At 41.0% G+C, this 20184-nt stretch overlaps 1 protein-coding gene across 3 annotated transcripts in view; it reads left to right on the forward strand.

Annotated features, from left to right (window-relative positions):
• Positions 1-4535: 4535 nt before the first annotated feature.
• The window catches only part of zgc:77784 (uncharacterized protein LOC402947 homolog), a 67260-nt gene continuing 51611 nt past the window's right edge, over positions 4536-20184 (forward strand). Inside the window, exons 1-2 of one of the 3 annotated variants that reach the window (XM_022211703.2) lie at positions 4536-5203; positions 17098-17424. In XM_022211703.2, the coding sequence (XP_022067395.1) occupies positions 5149-5203; positions 17098-17424 (382 nt within the window). In that variant the 5' untranslated portion in view covers positions 4536-5148. The remainder of the gene's footprint in view (positions 5204-17097; positions 17425-20184) is intronic. The other 2 variants (XM_022211692.2, XM_022211683.2) reach the window with 2 other exon arrangements.

Consider the following 20184-nt stretch of genomic DNA (forward strand, 5'->3'; position numbering starts at 1 on the left):
TTTTAAGTCTCCATAGCTACCTGGTTGGTCTATTCTTCCGTTTTTTTCATTTTCAGTTTGGATTTGCCCTGAATTTGCTTTGGAGGAACATTTAAAAAACATTCAGAACATTGCAAATAAAGTCTTTAATGCTGCCTGACATGGAAAATTGTGTGTCAGATAGATAGATAGATGGATAGATAGATAGATAGATAGATAGATAGATAGATAGATAGATAGATAGATAGATAGATAGGGTTTCTGCTTCACTGAAGGTATGACATCTGATCAAAATTTGTTGTTAAATGAAGAGGACTGAAACAATCCACCAATTAATGCTCGACATGAACACAAATGCCACATTTATTTCAGGTTTTCTGCGTAGTTTTCCAGTGGTTGAGGTTTGATTGATGCTTTCGATACACCTGACTGCAGAATTAGCACCATCGACTGTTTATCTTGATGCACCCAAATCCTGATATTAACATAAAAGCTGTGGCGGTAAATGCAACACTATTTCATATTTTCTTGTGCAGATTTTCCGCCAGGGAAGTTCAATTTGCTCCTCATTCACAGAAAACCCCAGCTAATGTCAAAGTGCCTCCTTTAAAATGACTTTTTGCTGAATTAATGTGAAGGCTGGGGGCTTTCCATGCAAAACAGGCACTAGATTGTGCTTGACTGACAACATCTGCTCTTTTAATTGAAATGTTGAAGGCCTGCTGAGCTTTCCAGCAGCGAGGTTTGCCTGTCCAAATGTGACAAAAATCTCATGATTGGACGGACTTGATTGAATGTTAAATGATGGCACATCTACTTGAAATGCACCGACTGAAGCTGGACAACACACGGATTCATAAAAATTATTCGAGTTCGACAAAAGGTGCAAAAACTGGTGCACTCCAAAAGCAATGGGTTGAAATGCTTTAGTTTGTGTCTTTGCATGTTCAGAAATTTGAAATTAAAACACAAAATAGAGGAAACAACCAGGCACAACTTCCCCCGCATGAAAGTAGAACTCTATTAAGAGCTTTAGGTGATCTACTGATGGCTTCTCTATGGCTCAAAATAAGACCTTCATTCCCATCTAACACCTTCAAACTCCAGCCACTCTCCCGTTGAGATGCCTCTATTTTATACCCGTTTAGTCATTGTGGCCCTTAATGAGGTCCACACTTCCACTGAAGCTGAGATCGAAGTCATTGTGGGCCCCTCTTTGTGTCACGCCTCGCAACCGACATCTGGACTCCTCTTCTGTCGCCCAATTTCCAGTCCTATTCAGGGGGACAAAGGAGAGCAGGCGTCTGACCATCCAAGAGTCGCTCTCCATCATGTTGGGGCTCTCACAGCCTGACGTGGACACAATGAGGTGCAGGCAGAAGAGGGAACGGCACCGAGGAGAGGAACCGGTCTGGCCTGTGCAGAAGGAGGGGGAGTTAGTGAAACAGAGCTGGTAGCCCCCCAGGGAGCTGTTTGTGTCCACAGAAGGAAGACCCGGTCAGGCACCAGAGGCCAGATTGTGCAGAAGTGGGTGTGAAACAACAGCTGCTGAATAAATCAGGACAGAGTGGATGCAAAACAGCAGGACTGTGGAGCGAGCGGTGTGGACGCTGGACATGTTGGCACACACACATGACAGCTCCCATAAGCAGCAGCAGCAGAGACGATGATGGCAATGATGATGAAGCTGCGAAAACGGCCACGGCTGGGTTGAGGTGTTGCACTGATTATGAGTAGACAATTCTCAGAACGTCAAAGTTTCAAGTTTATTTCTGCAACCTAAATTGGCCTCAGATACAACTTCTATAATTAGATTCTTCACTGTGAGAAGAAAACAGAGTGACAAGTGTGCGGAAAAATGCCCCCCTTTTCTGTGAATGTCCATAGATGTCATGCAGCGTGTTGGAAGAAAGGGATATTTTGGATGATGTGTGGGCATTGTTAAGGCCACGAAAACACTAGACGTGTGTTGTGCCGCATTTAGATTATCTGACAAGGGAGACGACACAACATGTAGACAGATATCTTGTTGAAGAAGGCTATGAGAAGGAAACAGTACAAAGTGAACATGCCTGCAAGTGGCTGGACATTGCTGAAGAAAAATACAATGTCGAAAAAGCTCACACTGTTTACCTCAGTTTTGGTGTAAAATCATCCTCAGAAACGTGTGAAAATGTTCTTGACTGAGACACTGAATCCCAAATTGCTCATGATGGTCAGTCCAGTGTCTCGTATAGAAACTGGCTGCCATATATTGGAAAAAAAAAACAACTTTATGAATACTCCACTTACCATAATGTAAGATGCATAATATTACGTCAAATTATTGTGTTTTCCTTCACATACATGAAGAGATTTCCAGTGAAAACTGATGCAGAAAAGTATAAATCGGTGCAGAAAAATTCCCCAGAAAGCATGAAATTAAGCGTTTAATATCCAAAATTTCCCATTTATGATCAAATAAAATCTACACTCATGGCCAGAGCTAAAGGTTAGAAACCTTCCAACACAAGAACTTGAAATTCCTAACCCAAACTCATTAGCACAATTTGAACATTGAACCTCTTAGGAAGTGGTTCTCAACCTTTTTTTCCCATCCGAATAAACAATGTCTGCACTTATTTTCCACCACAGATGAGAAATTTAACAAAACAAAAGATTTTAAGGGTTTTTGGAGTCATTATTTCATGAGACAAAGTTAGAAAAGTTAACATATCTTCTTTTCTCTGGTTTTCTATGTTTACCTTTTCATAAATAAAGACATTTCCACTGTAAACTGGTCCAGAAAGGGCACAGGTTGGTGCATAAAAATTCACGAGAATGCAGGAAATTAAGTGCTTAATGCTCCAAAATTCCTGATCTCAATCTCCAACTCCCAATTTTTAAACATAAATCTATGCCCATGCCCAGTACAAAGGATTTAAGACCTCCAACACAAAATCTTGATATCCAGAACTCAACCCCAAAATTGAACCTGTAGCCGCATCATTTTAAGCCTTTTTGCCTTACACTTCGTGCACTCACTTTCCCTCTCAGACTGCCAGATTCGGATGCTTTCTCGCTTTGTATTTCATGAGACAAAGCAGAAAAATTAATGCATCTTTTTTCTCTGTCTTTTTTTGTTTTCCTTGGCATAAACAAAGACATCTCCCCTGTAAACTGATGCAGAAAGGGCACAAATCGTTGCAAAAGAATTCAACAGAATGCAGGTAATTAAGTGTTTGATGCTCAAAATGAATTAAAATGTATTATTTTTCCTCTCTGATTGCCAGATTTGGAGGGTTTCTCACTTGTTATTCCATGAGACAAAGCAGTAAAGCTAACACAACCTCCTTTCTTTGTCTTTTTATGTTTTCTGTTCTGTAAATAACGACATTTCCTAAATAAACTGATGCATCAAAATCACAAACTGGTGCATAAAAAGTAATTAAAACACAGGAGATAAGTGTTAGTTTACAACCCGAAAATGTTAAAGCCAATTTGACCTCTTGCCCAGTTGTTGTAAACCTTTTTGCTTTACGGATAAACTTTGTCTGCACTTCTTACTTTCATCACAGGTAGTTCAACTAAACAGCAATGTTTCCTCTCATATTGCAGGATTTGGTGGGTTTCTCACTCAGTATTTCATAAGACAAAAGCATATTTTGCTGACCATTACATAAATAAAGACATTTCCACCATATATTGGTGCAAAAAAAAAATACAAGTTGGTGCTTAAAACTTCACCAGGATGCTGGAAATGAAGTGTTCGATGCTCAAAATTTCCCACTGGAGGACATCCAGATACCTGCTTCCTCAACTCAATCCTGAAATGTAAAAACACAAACCCAAGACTTAACCAACCCAGTGCTTCTAATGTTCTTGCCTGACCTGTATTGACACTTCTTAGATTCATCACGTGTGACTAAACAGTCATTTTCCCTTGCCGATTGCCAGATTTGAAGGGTTTTTCATTCAGTATATGCGCAGAAAAAATAATGCATTTTTTCTCCAATGTCTTTTGGGTTTTCTGTTCTATAAATAAAGACATTTCCAGTCTAAACTGACACAACAAAGGCACAAATTGGTGCATAAAAAAATCACCAGGATGCTGGAAACTAAGTGTTATTTTACATTTTACCTGAAAAATGTGAACACAACCCCAAAGTTGAGCCTTAACCCAGATCAACAAAACAGTTTCCTTTTACGGTGGTTCTCATTCAGTATTTCGTGAGACACAATTTCAAAAAACTGCACTTATTTTCCTTGTCTTTAATCCTCTTGTGACCAGTTTAGTGTCCTGACCCTGAAAAAAATGGGATCCTCTCCTTCCCTAAAGCCCATTTAATGCCTTATTTTAAAGCACCATTATATCCACATTTTGTTTTGCTGCCTCTTTTGCCATCTGGAGTGAGATTCTGACTCCAAACTTAAACCCCAGACCCAAGGGTCACTTCAACGCCTTAAAAAATTCAAATTACACCCAATAACCCAGAAATAACTCTTCATCTACAGCAGCTCCAGCCCCTATCTCCTCCCTCTGTGGATCGTATTTAATCTCCCTCCTCTACACCGTCTTGTGGTGACTCTTCCAGCGCGCAGATGTCGTGTCTGTCTCTTTAAAAAAACACAGTCTCCTGGAGGCTGGCGAGGATTTGTTGCGGATAGCTGGGAGTGCGCAGCTCCGCTCGGCATGTGCGGAGCTTCACATTCGCTCCAACCGACGCCGCAACCTGCGACTGGGGCCGGTTCAGAGCGCAGAGAGGAGCGCAACTGTTTTATTCATGAGCGCAGGATAAATATAGTTAAAGCTCCTTCTTTTTGGGCTTCGGCAAACAGTAGCGGGACATCTCCGAAAGATGTTTGTGTGTGACCAAGAAGAAGAAGAAGTGATGCCGCTGAGTTTTGTTATTAGGTTTCTCCGGGGCGGTGCTGATGCTGATGCTGCTCATCCTGCTGCTACTGCTGCTGTCATGGGTTGCTGGGAGTGACATCAAAGTTTTTTACGCGCTTGAAATAATCCAGCTGAGGCTCCGTCTCCAAACTGCTTCAGTTTATTTCTGCTTTTTCAGTCGATTTGATGACTGGAGGATCGCTTTTTTTTCCTTCTCAAACTGAGAATCTGAGTGGACTGTGAAGGGAAGAGGCTGAAAGACTCCAGGAGGATTTGGCACCGGGAGAGGCGAGGAGATGAACTTTGGAAATTTACTAGTTGTGACTATCTCATTCATCAGCATCGCCTCAGGTAAAAATATGAATAGAAAATGTGCACAAGTCTCTGTCTCTGGCTCATCCCACATGGCTTCATACTGTATTTGACTCGTGCTATCGTGTTTTTCGTCCCTCCAGATGGATGTAAATGTTGTGTTTAGCTGCATTTCAAACATATTTCACTGACAGCTGTGGGAGCGGAGCGCATCCTCCCAAAAGAAAGGGATTACATCGAGGAAAATGTCACACATGCATTCATTTGTAGTATTTAAATATCAAAGGGTAAATGCCAGGAACATTCACATTTTGCCAGTGTCCCTCTGGGCTGTGAGGAGCCACACTGGGAGGCCATTAGGCAGCAGGACCAGGTCAAAGGAGGCTCCAAAGTGAAACCATTTAACTCTCACTTTTAGTGCAGCTGTGAGAGCAGAAACTCTCCCTGACAAGCCTTCCAAACATGCTCATTCAGATGCTCACATATTATTAGAAAATGCTTTTAAATGCTCACTTTTGATTACCATTGACGAAGGGATTATATATTTTAACCGTTTGCTCTAATAACAGCTTAAAGTTTCAAGCCCTAATCCAAAGCGCAAATAAAAAGCAGGGCTCAGAGAAAACAATTCATCAGAGTGCAGATGTGTTTTTTTCTATTCTTAGATGGGACTCAATTTCAAACATTAAGGAAATTAAATTCAACGTATCTCAGCGGTTCTCAAAGGAAACTAAAACCAAGAAATGCTCACCTTTAAAAAACACAGACAATGATGTTTGAGAGTTTTAAAAATCAAAAAAACAACATACTAACTGATGTTGATATATTTACATAAACACATGATATCATTTTAACAGATTATTAAAGGTCCATTGTAGAGATTTGGACCCCTAGTGGTGATATAGAGCAATGTTTGTACATATTGCTGGTGTATTTTGTGGCATGATTCACTTCCTGCTCGTGTTTTCATTCCTGCTTTACCGCTCAATGAGATTTTGTGGCATGGACGTATTAAAGAAAATTGAACTCTGGACTCACACATAGTGTTGGTGTGCCCACAGACTTTCAGAAAGCCTTGTATAGGCTCTGGGAAAGTGTTACAAATATGAAATCTACACTGAAAAAGGCAAAACTGACTTTGTATGCAGCTGAAGGTGTCCTGTCGACAGTTTGACAAGCACCTCTTTCATAGTCGTGGTCTTTGAGTTAAAAGCTTTCTGGGCTGCAGGGGACTCTTTTTGTTGCAGTACCTCAGGTGGCCACTGGGGGGAAACTGGCATCAAGCTGAGTGGCAGCCACATGTTCAACTGTCTTATGGATTGTTTTTATCATCAACAAACCCAAGAAAAGACAAATGGAAGATTTTAAACATGCATCCATCCATTACCTATACTCATTTTATTCTTCAAAGGGTTTTGGGGGTGTTATATCCCGTTCCAGTTGAGAATGGATGACAGGTGGGTGACATCCTGGACAGCTCACCAGTGAATTTACATTTTTTTTATTGAACACTGGCCTTTCAAGATTAAAAATGCGCTCATGTTTGTTTAAAGTAAAAACTTCAAGGTTAGAAAAACTGAAAATAAACTTGTCTTGCCTGAAAATCGCCTTTAAATTTGTTTTTGTACGTGCAGTCAAGGATTTTTTTAAGCCACATGATAGCAAGTGTACCTCTTTATACATTTGACAACTACTTTAGCAACACTAGTATTCATTTAGAGTCTGGTAAAATAATAATAATTCTCTTTTTATCCATGTATTGGCCTCCACCAACACGTAAATTTCTTAAACATCTCCCATTTTAGCTCCACTATGCTAACAAGTACGCAGCTAGCATCATCTGCTTGCTAATTTGTGCAGTGCAGGTCTAATTCTGGCATTTAGAGGACAATGACTATGAACTATCAACTTTAAAGTTGCAGGTTGCAAAACCAAAACAATGAGCTTAAAGATGCCAAAATACTGCAATTTTAGCTCCACTGTGCTTATAAGTAAGTAGCTTATGTCATCCGTTTGCAAATTTGTGCAGGGCAGGGATCAGACTTTGGGATTTTAGATTGCAATAACAGTGAACAAAATACTTTAAACCTAGAGATTGTCAAAACAAAACAATGGACTTAAAGATGCTAAAATGCTCTGCATGGCCGAACAATGACTGTAGGTGATATTCAGAATCAGAATCAGAATCAGAATCCGTTTTATTGCCAAGTAGGTTTTTACACTTACAAGGAATTTTCTCTGGTGCTCTTGGTGCGAGTACAATGAAATACTAAGTAAAGGAGATTTAAGAAACATATGCTAAAATAGACAAATATACAAGGTATACACAGTTACTACACAGCAGTATTTAATATAGTCAACAGAGCTGATTTGCAGTGGGTTACAGTGGGAGTTGGTGTCAGGTAGAGTGTGGGGGTAGGGGTGGGTCACGGGCAGTGTTTATCAGCGATGCAGCAGAGGGGAAGAAGCTGTTCTTGTGGCGAGAGGTTTTAGTCCTGATGGACCGCAGCCTCCTGCCTGAGGGGAGGGGTTCAAAAAGTTTGTGTCCAGGGTGAGAGGGGTCGGCCAAGATCTTAGTTGCACGCCTTAAAGTCCTAGATGCGTACAGATCCTGGAGAGATGGCAGGTTACATCCGATCACCTTCTCACCAGAGCGGATGATGCGCTGCAGCCTGCTCTTGTCCCGAGCTGTGGCTGCAGGGTACCAGACGGTGATAGAGGAGGAGAGGATGGACTCTATGATGGCCGTGTGGAAGTGCACCATCATAGTCTTTGGTAGGTTGAACTTCTTCAGCTGCCTCAGGAAGTACATCCTCTGCTGTGCCTTCTTGGTTATGGAGGTGATGTTCATCTCCCACTTCAGGTCCTGGGAGATGATGGATCCCAAAAAGCGGAAAGACTCCACGGTGAGCACTGTGGAGTCAGAGAGCTTGATGGGAGCAGGGGGGGCTGTGTTCCTCCTGAAGTCCACCACCACATATTCACCACAATGGAACCAAAAAGTTTCTCATAGAAGTAGTCATGCAATCCATTATTAATATAGCTTTAAAGATCACTTTATAGTTTAATAAGAAGCCTTTTAATTCTAAGTATGTGGTCTTTGAAGTCTCTCTATTGTAGCCTAATCTCTTGCCACCTACTGGTCAAGACTGTATTTATACAAATATATCTGAAATAAGCTCACATCAGATGATATATGAACCCAGCCAGTTTCTAAGTGTAGGTCTATTTGACATCTTCTTTGTGATAAACTGGAAGTTCACTGCAAATACTGAGTGCTTTGGCCCCTGTGACACCTCTCAGCACTCGCACTTCTTCATCATTATCTACTGGCACCACCTCTCAACATTTATAGCACTTCTCCACACCCACACCATCTGCCTACAACCATTAATCTGGAGTGGGTATTTCCTTTCATTCCCACCTCTATTATACCACTCGTTCCCGCAGGGCGATGTGTATTTTCATAAAAGTACTCGAAAGAAAAGAGGATTCAAACAGGCTTCGTGACATCTGTGTTGAAACAAATACTGCCAAGTAGTCGATATTACCCAGTTGTTTTTCTTTTAAAAAAAGAAGAAGAAATGTGACTTTTGTTTGTGTGTTTCCAGCCAACAAGTTCCTCTGTGTTGGTCTCGAGATTTGTGCTGGAAGTCCTGATCGTGTTTCCTCAAACCTCTGTACAGGGAAAACAACAGCAGCTCTTTTACTCACACACACAAACCAAATCCCAATTAATAGACTCCAATACGTCTCATTGAAATTTCAGTTATCTCGAGCTGTATTCAGGCTCAGCTGTTGTGGTGCCCGCTGTGGAACTAATCGATGCAAAACAATCCTTGACTGGTGATTTGTGTCCACTCTGTCCCCGCGGTCATTACTTCGTGACAAATGTGGCTGAAGGCCGACTAAAGCCTCCTCCACTCCGTCCTGATGAAAGGACCGCGGATGATGAAACCGCTGCAGAAGCTGGTTAGTCGTCTAATGTGCCTCAGCCTTGAGTCATGCTGCCGGATGCCGATGATGATGATGATGATGCCCCACTTCTGGTACAGTGGCTGATGACATCATTTAGAGATTAGATGACGGATGAGGAGGACAGTCGCTAAACAGAAAAAGGCTCCAAATGTCCGGATTGATGCCAGAAATACAAAATCAACCCCTCTGCTTTGAAACTGAGTTTGCTGTGGCACGTTATCGCCCTCCCGCAGAGATTACTTGGCAATGTCACAAGAACTCCTCAAATGTTTTTGGCCTTTTTAAGTATGTAAATGAATTGAAATTGAAAAAGACGTGAGTAAATCTCAGCAGACAGCCACCAGCCCCACAGACAAGCTGCCAGCCTTCTGCTCCCATCTAACTTCAACTCGCTTGCAAAAGTTGGTCTCTGAGCTTTCCATAGGTCGTTGCTGGTTTTTTGTTTTTCTCCACCAGATATGGAGCCGCGAGCGGCAACAAGTTCAGGGTATCTTTTTACTCCACGCCCGGCTGGCGCTAAAAGGCACGGAGATCTGAAGGAAGAACAGCCACCCCTCTGTGGCTTTCTGGTTTTCACACATTAGCGTGACAGCGGTACACTTCTGCCCCTGGGGAGGATGCAGGGTTAATATTTGTAAATACTAATTAATAAAAGCATCCCTCCTCAACCCACCCTCCAGTTACGTAACGCCAGAGCTAGGAGCCAAGAAACGCCAGTTATAGCCAGAATCAACAGGGTTTTTGCAAGGCGCACTCCTCATCCCCCTCGCAGCTCTTCCCCTGCTTGCTCTGTGTGTTCGACGAGGCAGAAATGCTGGAGATGCCATCAGCAAACATGTGGGCGTGTGTCAGAGTTTGCAATTAGGACCAATGCAATAACTTGTCTATCAGAGCCGCGTGTGGCACTAATGGGCTTTCATTTAACTGTGGTTGCCTGCTTTTTTTTCTTGATTTCTTCATTTCCTTTGTGGATAAATGGGGGGAGGGGGGGTTCTCACAGATCAGATGCAATCATTACAATTGCAATGTCTAATCATCGCAGCACACACGATCAGCTCACACTGAGTTAAGTCTGTATCTGCTCTAATTCTTTTAATGTCGCTATAAACAGGACGAAGAATCTCGCACGTTATATTTATGATGTTTACTCAGATGCAAAGTTCATGCAGATGAGTAGTAGTAGTAATACCTGGGGAAAAGAGAATGAGAGGAGGCCACTGGTATTCACTTGCATACAAATTGATGCTTAATATTTATAATACAGTACCATTGTGCCAAATGGCAAACTGAAATGAGTCGCTGATGGAATTATCAGGTGAATCTGCAGCTCTGGTTGGCTTTATGAGTATTACAGCAAGTTTGAGCTCATTGCTGAGCCACAACTTTAACTTTATCTATAGTGTTTGGCTGTTCTCAGTGAAAAATCTTGAAAATTTAACGTGCAATAGCCGCATTTTAGGTACATCCACCATCAAAAAGGTACATATTTTCCTCAAAAACGGAGCGGAAAGAGTAAATTTTCAATCTAATACTCACTCTAAATGGATGTTGCTTCATAAATCGTAAATAAGTGTCTGCCAACAAATTCAGCAGCTTAAATGGTCTTGATGTTCATGTCTAACAGCTGAAAAACTTTTAAAACATTAGTGAAATGGAGAAATTTATACCATTGATTGATAGACTGAAGTGGTTCATTTAGAAGACGAAGAGAGAAAACCTCCATCTTAATCTTAAAGTGCCTCCAATGAGAGGAGCTGTTTAATTTACTACATTTCTCTCTGAACAGCACCTCTCGCTCTGACACATTGGTTCGCACATAGGTTAGCCTTGACAGTGTAAAAGAGAGTGATAACCTTGCATGAGGCGGCCACGCTCTCATTCACGAAGCTCCCTCCATACTGCAGACAGCTCAAGGTTGGCTGCCATTCATTCTTATGGCTTATCTTGGCTCTATTTTGCACCTCACTCTCGCAGAAGTAAACGTGTTTAAAAGGGTTTTCATTGATTTGTCCGCTCAGACAGCGTGGCACGAAGATGAAGTGTGTTTCGTGACTACAGCAGGGGAGGGTTCAATAATGATTTGTTCTGTGTTTTAACACTGAACGCAAGGTTCTTGAATCAATACATATATTAAATCAGATTTTTTTACCTGCTTGTCCAGTTGAATAAACATCTGTTTAACAGTGCAGTGCCGGGTTTTGCTGTTGTTATTTTAAAACATACCTAACTGTATTTGTTCACTGCAAAGGAGCAGCTTTGTGCCTTGTTTGCTGCTGAGAAGACACTTGAAACAGCCTTTTGGAGCTCCAGATGCTTCTTCTAAAGGCTTTGAAACAACACTTTCACAAATGTGAGAGTGCAGAAAATTGAAAATATTCTTCTTTTTGAAATATCAATCGACGCTGTGCATCCTGTGAATCCTGACAACAGCTTACATGACTTGAAGTATTAGTTGGGGTAACATCTTTTCCTGTGTTTATGTAATTTGCTCTGAAGCCCTGCTGCATGGTTAGACGATGCCCTTCCTTACTTGTTCATCCCTTGTAAATTTGAAAGTCATTTCACACCAGAATGCCCTAGATTAAAATTTTTCACACAAATCAAGTCACACTCACAAATTCCCATATGCACTCGGATATCTCTGTGGACCCACTGCGGGCTCTAATGGGCCGTGTTTATGATCCAACTGAAAACATACCTTCGCCGAGGTCCCCATTACTGCCCGTGACATTTATTTTTCCATGTCACAAACGTGTCTGACAGAGTTTCTTTTCACTGAAAGGTGCTTTCAACCACTGCACCACAATCTTCCTGTCATGAAGCAAACATTACTCTGAAAATATTGTTTCGGACAAAGAAAATGTGCTGCTGTCATGCCCAAAGTGGCGTAGACTTTTCACTGATTGCACACTTGTCAGCGGAGCATGTTGCTGCTTGTCACTTTGTCCACCTGAAGCTGTTTGCTGTTCTTTCTTTGATAAGACTATTTTCTCTGTTGTACATCAGCATGGTGCCGCATTGACTCTGTTGCATGATATGTGAAGCTGGCGTAAGTGCCTGTTGGCCCTCATTAATACATTCCTATCACAGCAAAAAAAGCTCTCAAACACACCTTTTTTTCTGGTGGAAAATGTCTGCATATTCAGATGGATAAAAATGACTTTTGATACTTTCAGTTTCATCTCGAATGCACAAAAAATTTGTCATGGTGACTTTTGTGCCATTGAAAACCGGCTGAAAGCTGCAAGGACTTCACAATATTTGCTGGAACTCAATACAAAGACAGCAGAACGTTGCTAAGCTGGAACCTCAACTACAGCTGCTGTAGATGTGTGTAATAAAGTAATAAAATCCCCCATTGTTAATGGCTGATGGCATTGTTAATGGAAGACAAATGGTTTTATTAGGTGGTTGGAATGATGAGGTAACCACTAAGATAGTCTGCATTCCTGTAAGTAAATATTAACTCATTTTCTCTATTAAGAGGAGTTTGGGGGCCGTAAAAAGGAGCTGATCAGAAAAATCAATGGCTCTGAGACAAAGCTTTACTTTTCAGGAGACTCCTTGTAAGAGAGACCTTTTGTGCATCAATTTAAATGTAAAACCCTTTAAAAATCACGCATTTTCATTCAAATGAGGCTATTAAACCCCACAGATAAAGGAGTGTTCCTCTTGCATTCCATTAAAGCAAACATTAAAGCTGCACTCATCATTTTTATTGTAAACAATGGGTGTGTGACATGAACGGAAAACCTGCTGAAAATCATCACAACTCCTCTCAACTCTACAGAGCGTTTACAGCTCATTGTTTAACTTTATAGCTCTTATCAGTGTTGTTTCCAGTCACATTAGGCAGCTGTTCCCACACAAAAAAAAACACAGAAACTGCCCTGATTGCAAAGCCGCACAGCACCGAACAGCAGACTGACACAGTTAGTGACTGGCAGGTGAACAAAGTGGAGCATCTTGGAGCTAAAGAGCCAGATATTTCCCTCCAGATCAAAATATGAGCTAAAAGGACAGTGACGATTGGACCTGCATTTGTGTTGCATTTGGAGCTCTAAACAAATGTTAATGCGGCTCCTGTATCTGCTGGATGTTTCCCACAGCAGTGTTAAAGTGATGACGTGGTGTTGTGTCTCCAGCTTGTTTCACTGCCCTCCAGCTTCCCCCCCAAAAAATCTATTTTTACAACTTATACAAGTAAGTTAAGTTTTGGATGAATTTTGATGAAGATCCTCGGCCACATAGTCCAGTATTGGTGATATAAATGAAAACATGCTGCAGTTCCCTCACTCACCTGTAAAGCCCCAATACTGAATTTGATTCTCTGTGATGTGGTTAAAATGTGCTAAGAAGTAAGAGGCAAAGGAGTGTATGTATCTAAACATTTAATCTCGTCTACTGCCAAAGATTTTGGGTTAATGAGCAACAGTTTGCTCATTACCGGTACAGAAATGAACCACGATTAAAAGAGCATTCCACGAGTTTTACACATGACGAGGATCAGGTCATTTGCCAAACAGACCACTCGGCAGTTACACGCCGTTTTCTGTGACTTTGGATGTTTTTTGTCAAGTTAAAATGACGTGTTTTGGTGGGTGGTGTCACAATGAGGTCATGGGAGGTATCTTGGTTAGGTATGAAGGTTTCAAATGTAAAACCAAGTCCTCAGGAGCAGCCACAGGATGGGTTGTGTTACATTCATCACATGATACGCACTGGTCAAAAATGCAAAATCATTTCAAAATGGGGTCACTCTAAAACACTGAATATAGTTTTTTGAGCAGCACAAACAACGGAAAGTGACTTTTTACATTATAGTGTGACCCATATGGTCCAAAAACATGAAAAATGTCCAAAAACAGCGTGATTTTTTGATTATTTCCTGTTCCATGCAAGTAAGTCAGTATATAGGAGTCTCTACAGGCTTGACATAGAAGGCTTTTTTTGCTCTAAAGTTATGCCAAAAATTATATTAAATGCATGTAAAACATTTTAGATGCTTGGAAACATTTTTTCTGCATATTCAACACTGAGCATCTACATTCGAATGGCGCACCATCTTGTCATCTGGTATCCAGTTCTTCTGAATGCATTCATGTTTAAAACTTGCAATACAAACTGTGGAGTTGAAAAGACGTGTATTTGGGGACAGGGAAGATCTATTAAAAGATGCTATTGAGTAACATTGCAGGAAGTTTTGGATTAAGTGATTTTGGAGCTTAAGTCAGGGCTGTTCATTATCGGTGACGCGGTTTTAATACTAGAGAGTGTTTGGCCTTTATTGCTTCGGGTTTGACCTTTCTTTTATAATCTGTATTTCCAAGTATACAAACTCAGTGGAAATGCAATACTAAACTGACGGAGAACTCTTTTAAGATGTCAGCACTCTCTCACTATTTTTTTTTCTTTTTTCTTTTGGTGATAAAATCCACTTATCGCTGAAGAGGAAGGCAGCTCAGAGTGATGTAACTGTATTACATGAGCTGGGATTTGAAATCCTTTGCGTGCTCTAAAAATGTGGTTCACCGGCAGGACACCAACGGGCTGCAGAGGCTCTCTTTATCAAAATAATTTTCCTGTGGACAAACACAGTCAAACGTATCAATATGCTCTCGCTGCAGTTCCGTATACGCTGCAGATGCCATGAAATGTAGTCGAAAAGAAAGCACATTATGGCATCTTAAAGGATTATCTCACAGGCCGAGCATGACATGATTTACACGTGTTCTCTTCTCGTAAACAAAGTCTGTTTTTCACATCAGTGAAGGTGCCGTGGCACATTTTAAGGGCTTGATTAGTATTCATGTACCGCCTGCATTAGTGTTGTGAGCTGTCCTGGTTTGTGACCCCGGGTGTTAGCTGAAAGCGCTCAGATCACTCTTTAGATGTTTACTTCAGGTTTATGCCATGATGGCGATTCCTGGATCAAATCGGCACATGAAAAGACATAAATCTGCTTACTGCTGAAAAGTGAGGGTTTATCCTGATGGCTCTGATTTAAGTAGAATGTAATAGCAGAATGTGTGTCATTAGGTTACCTCTGACTGCTCCTCTGCAAAGATAATGGAGGATTTTCATGCAGTCTAGATTATGTGCTGAAAATAATGCCTCAGACAGGAGCAGCACAATAATCAGTGGCACAGTGACCATTTCATTTTCTTTTTTTTTTCCGTGAAAGTGAGGGAGAGACCATCTGTTCCTCAGAACCAAACTAAAAGCACACCGTTTTGAATTATTCATTTCTCTAACTGTAACACATTGTTAGAGACATTTGGTTGTGCTCTAAAAGCTTACCTTTAGGTTTTGAAGCCGTGCGCCTTTCGCTCACAGCCAAGCGAAAATAGTAATGGATCCCCAGAGTGACGGAAATGGGAGTTATCTATATCCTTCTGCCTCACTCATCCTCTCAAACTTGGGCCTTTTCTCCCCTAAAATGCAAAGATCTTCCTTGTCTTATTCTCAGCTTTCCACCTGCTATCATCTCTACATCTGCGCCGACAGAGAGATTGACCATTACCAGATCACACGGGTGATTACATCCTCAGTGCAGGTGGTGGATTCAGTAAAATACTCTGGACAGCTTACATATATATATATATATATATATATATATATATATATATATATATATATATATAAGCTGTGTTTTGCTATTTTCAGAATATAGTAAACTGCAAATTGATGTCAAATGTATTCATTTATCTGAGATGCACAGGTTGTTGATGTGGGAGAATGTGATCCCTCACTTGGAATCGAGAGCCAAACTTCAGAGAGAGATTATCAATGATTTGCTGCTTCGCCACACACAAATTCATCCATCATCTCAAATGGAAGATATTCCTTCCTTCCAAATGACTTTGCTTTTCTGTGTCCATCTTACAAAGAGGTTTTCAGGTGGATAACGCTTCGGGATTGACTGATATGAGTTTCTTTAAGGCCGATACCGATGCCAATTATTGGTAAGCAAGAAAGGACAATAGCCAATATTTTAGATTCAGATTGTCCCCATGGGGGCAATTAAGAAGGCACGTAAAGCAGACAGTCCAACATGACGTAAAGAAATGGGGATAAATATAGAAACAAATCTAGAGCAAGTAATATAAGAATAAAAAGAAAAAAGAAAAGAAAAAAAAGACCAAAAAACACAACTTGGTAACATACCAATGCAAATGCGTCACACTAGTGCAAATACGAATGAAAGGTTGACGCAATGAGGTAGATACAAGAATATATCAAGGTAGATATAAATGGCAGAGTTCACAGAGGTCCATGTTAAAGTCCGTGTGTGGTGGTGGTTGAGGCGGGGTGTTACGGTTTATGAGGTGAGGAGTTGGACCGGCCTGGGTACAAATGCAGCCCTTCTCCTCTGTGTCCTGCATACAGGGACTGATATACATTAAATGTAATGTTTCAAGAGCATGTGATGGCAGAGAACCTGTTCTTCATAACTGAGCTTCATCATCAATAAGAGTAACCAAAAGTGAATATGTAAAATAGAAATAGGAATGATTAAATTAGGACACACTCCTCCGTTTATGTGGGATCAGCTGAGATTGATCAGTTTATTTCCTGCAGTTACGTCTGCAGTTCTTCTTTGTTGTCTAAAATTTTCTCTGTTCTATCACTTTCATTGGTGACTAAGGTCCAGATCTTAAAGAATTATCAATTATTGTTTTCTAGACTCTGTTTCAGGGTAATCTGTGTCTGCCTCAGCCACTCTGAGAGCGGCTAGTTTCCTGGTTTTGTGGCAACAGCTTGTGTTTCTTGTTTAGTTTTTGCAGACAGAAAGAGGTGACTGCATCAGACCTGAAGCAGTGCATTTAATTTTTCAATAATCAGTCAAGAAAAATACAGATATTTGCAAATATGCTAAATATCTGCCATGATAATCACCCGGGTCGGTAACTGGTCTATCCCTAATAACGTCTCCCTTCACCTCTGCCTCACAGGGTCCCGGGCTCGGTTTGAAGACAGCGCACCTCGGATTGTGGAGGACCCCTCGGATCTGGTCGTCTCCAAGGGGGAGCCTGCCACCCTCAACTGCAAGGCAGAAGGCCGACCCACTCCCAGCATCGAGTGGTACAAAGATGGCGAGCGAGTGGAAACCGACAAGGACGACCCCCGTTCTCACCGGATGCTCCTGCCCAGCGGCTCCCTCTTCTTCCTGCGCATCGTGCACGGCCGACGCAGCAAACCAGACGAGGGCGTCTACACCTGTGTGGCCCGCAACTACCTGGGAGAGGCCATTAGTCGCAACGCTTCGCTGGAAGTTGCCAGTAAGGCTTATTGATCACTGTCCTAAAAGTGTGAGCGTGTTCTTTTTGCACTCCGGCTTGATGTGTGTATACAAATGCTTTCGCAGTTGTGTCCCAGATCTTTTCGCAGCCGTCTGGCAGCTTTATGGAGGTCCGCTGGAGAGTTGGCTGTGCTTAAAAATAATGACATAAAACAACCAGACTGGGGGAAGCAACCTCTGAAAAAGGTGGCGGTGCAGGAGGAGATAAATTCAGTAAAAAGTAATGGCCTGTGGATTTGGTGCTATTTTTAGGCTACAATGGTGACAATGATGCATTTTGTCTTTAGCCTGCCAGTGTGTGTGTGTGTGTGTGTGTGTGTGTGTGTGTGTGTGTGTGTGTGTGTGTGTGTGTGTGTGTGTGTGTGAGATGTGTTTAATTGCACTTTCAAAACAGTCAGCTCAGTAAATATACACATTTTGTTGCTGGTCACTGTGGCAAACATTGAATATGTGGCATATAAATCACTTTACTCCAATAAAAATGACAGGAAAGGGGGAAATTCTGGTCTTATTTTCTGATCTCACATAAGTGTGGGTGCAGATACTGATCACAGCTAATGCACTATCTGGCATGATATAACTGTTTCTCATTTACTGATGGATATTTTTTTGTTAGTGTCATAAAATCAAGCATTTTTTGCTACTATTGATATTCTGTCAGTTGGAGTTTCAAAGACTCAGCATCCCTGACATCCAGTTACGTAACATTAAAGTGATTTTAATCATTATTAAATACATTTATTTAGCAGCGGTGAAGTGTTACTATGTGTAAGATTAACACCTGCATAGTGCTTGAGTTTAAATTTAAGAGAGTTGTACAATTGAAGATATTTGCAAACTACATGTAGCGAGAGCTTATAAAATATGTTTTTTAACAGATGTAATCACCCAACAGTTAAAACAAGAAAAGCAGCCAAAATGATTGAATTAGTTCATTGAAAATGTATTTACAGCAGTTTTGATTTGATTTTTTACTCAACAATTCAAAATATTTCACAGTCTCGGCTCCTCAAACGCTAGAATTTAGTGTTTTTTCTTTGAAATATTTTAATTATATTCATTTATTCCCTGTTATTCTGAAGTTTGGTTGGGAAAAACAACCATTGTGAAGGTGTCTGATTTTTTCTAACTGCCTTTAAAAAAAATTATTTTGCACACCAAGCACTTCATTTGTGAAGAAAATAATCAGCATATTAATCCTAAATAAGAAAAACCCATTAGTTGCAGCCCCAAGCAGAAATAGTTCAAAGCGAGCAAGAACTCGAACAGATACAGCAGGAAAATCCTGCTTTTACACGAATGTCTGACTCATAATAATGTAGTATTAGATCATACGTATAGTTAAAGGAAACATTTGTATGTATTGAGTACTTTTTCTTGCACATGTGTATTTTTGCAGTGTGGCATTACTACTGAAGAAAAAATCTATATCTCGAGTAAAAAAGCTGAATCACTCATTCAACTCATCACCTCTGCTGCAGTGTTGGGAGACACAAAAGATCGGCGTCAGGCAGGAAAGGAGTGGGACTCTCGCATTATTGTAAATGATTTTCAGTGATATTGAAGAATTGTCCTTCATGCCCTCAACTGCATCTTTCTTGAATTTCCATTATAAAGAGTCATTTCCAGGTTGACCAATGAAACTACTTTCACTTTCATAGAAAAAGATACTTCAAAGAAATGTACTTGCTGTCAGAATCTTTCTACAAAAACACAGACTCTGATCTTACCCCTGTTAGCTGGCATTATTAAAGAATAATTCGGATTTATTTCAGTCTGCTGTAATTACACTTAATGCGGCTGTAGCACTCTCCATGTCTGTTTTAGAAATTCAGGGCAACAAGCCATTGCACAAAACAGTGCAAATCAAGGCAAAACTTACAAACTCCTAGCAGCTTTTTGAAAAACATTATTTTACAGAAATCCTTTTAAAAGTTTAGTTTGAAGTCTGACTGAAAGCAAACATAGAAATTAGCCATTTGGAATATCTATTTTCATACCTGCAGGCAAGCAGCCACATTAACGGTAAATGCGCCAAGTTGACATAAGTAGACTATAAATAAATTCTACAGGCAACTTCACAGATGGAAAAAGCACAGAAAGATAGCGCCGCAGCTAATGATTATCTCCCATCATTGAGCATCCGGCAATTATTTTCTCTCTCAGTTGATCTGTCTTTAAAAGGACTATTATTATATTTCCCCGAGTCCAAGGTGATGTCTTTATGTGTCTTGTCCGGCAAGACGATCAGTTTCTTATACTTTCTTATATCAGAAAATAAACCACCTCTGAGTAGTTGTGTTTGGACAGCCATGTTCAATTTTAGAAAACCAGCAAAGCTAACATGCTTACTGACCTGCACAGGGCTTCTCTGTCTCGACTAGATTGCCATCACCTCACCTGAGAGTCACCTCTCAGCATGCCGCATGGAGATCACGAGAGCATGCACGTATAGCTTTGTTGCTTCTATTTATTTGGTAGGTGTGTTGTCTGTCTGCAGTGGGAGAGTGTGAGCTTCCTCATATGTTGGTGAAAGTGCAGTGAAGTAAAAAGCTCCCACTAGGAGCCGCATCTATTATTTTCCCTCCTCGGTCCAGGACACGTGCTATTGTCTTGCTTCCTAATCGTGCCAGCGTGGCTCGGCCCTGGGCTGAACCACGGCTCAGCTTGGCACGGGGAAATGGATTAGTCATTGGGTTGATTAGGCGAAGGAGCATAACAGATTAGCAAGGTCGAATTG

The sequence above is a fragment of the Acanthochromis polyacanthus genome, chromosome 13 (assembly GCF_021347895.1).
Source record: "Acanthochromis polyacanthus isolate Apoly-LR-REF ecotype Palm Island chromosome 13, KAUST_Apoly_ChrSc, whole genome shotgun sequence".
In the NCBI taxonomy this organism is placed as follows: domain Eukaryota; kingdom Metazoa; phylum Chordata; class Actinopteri; family Pomacentridae; genus Acanthochromis; species Acanthochromis polyacanthus.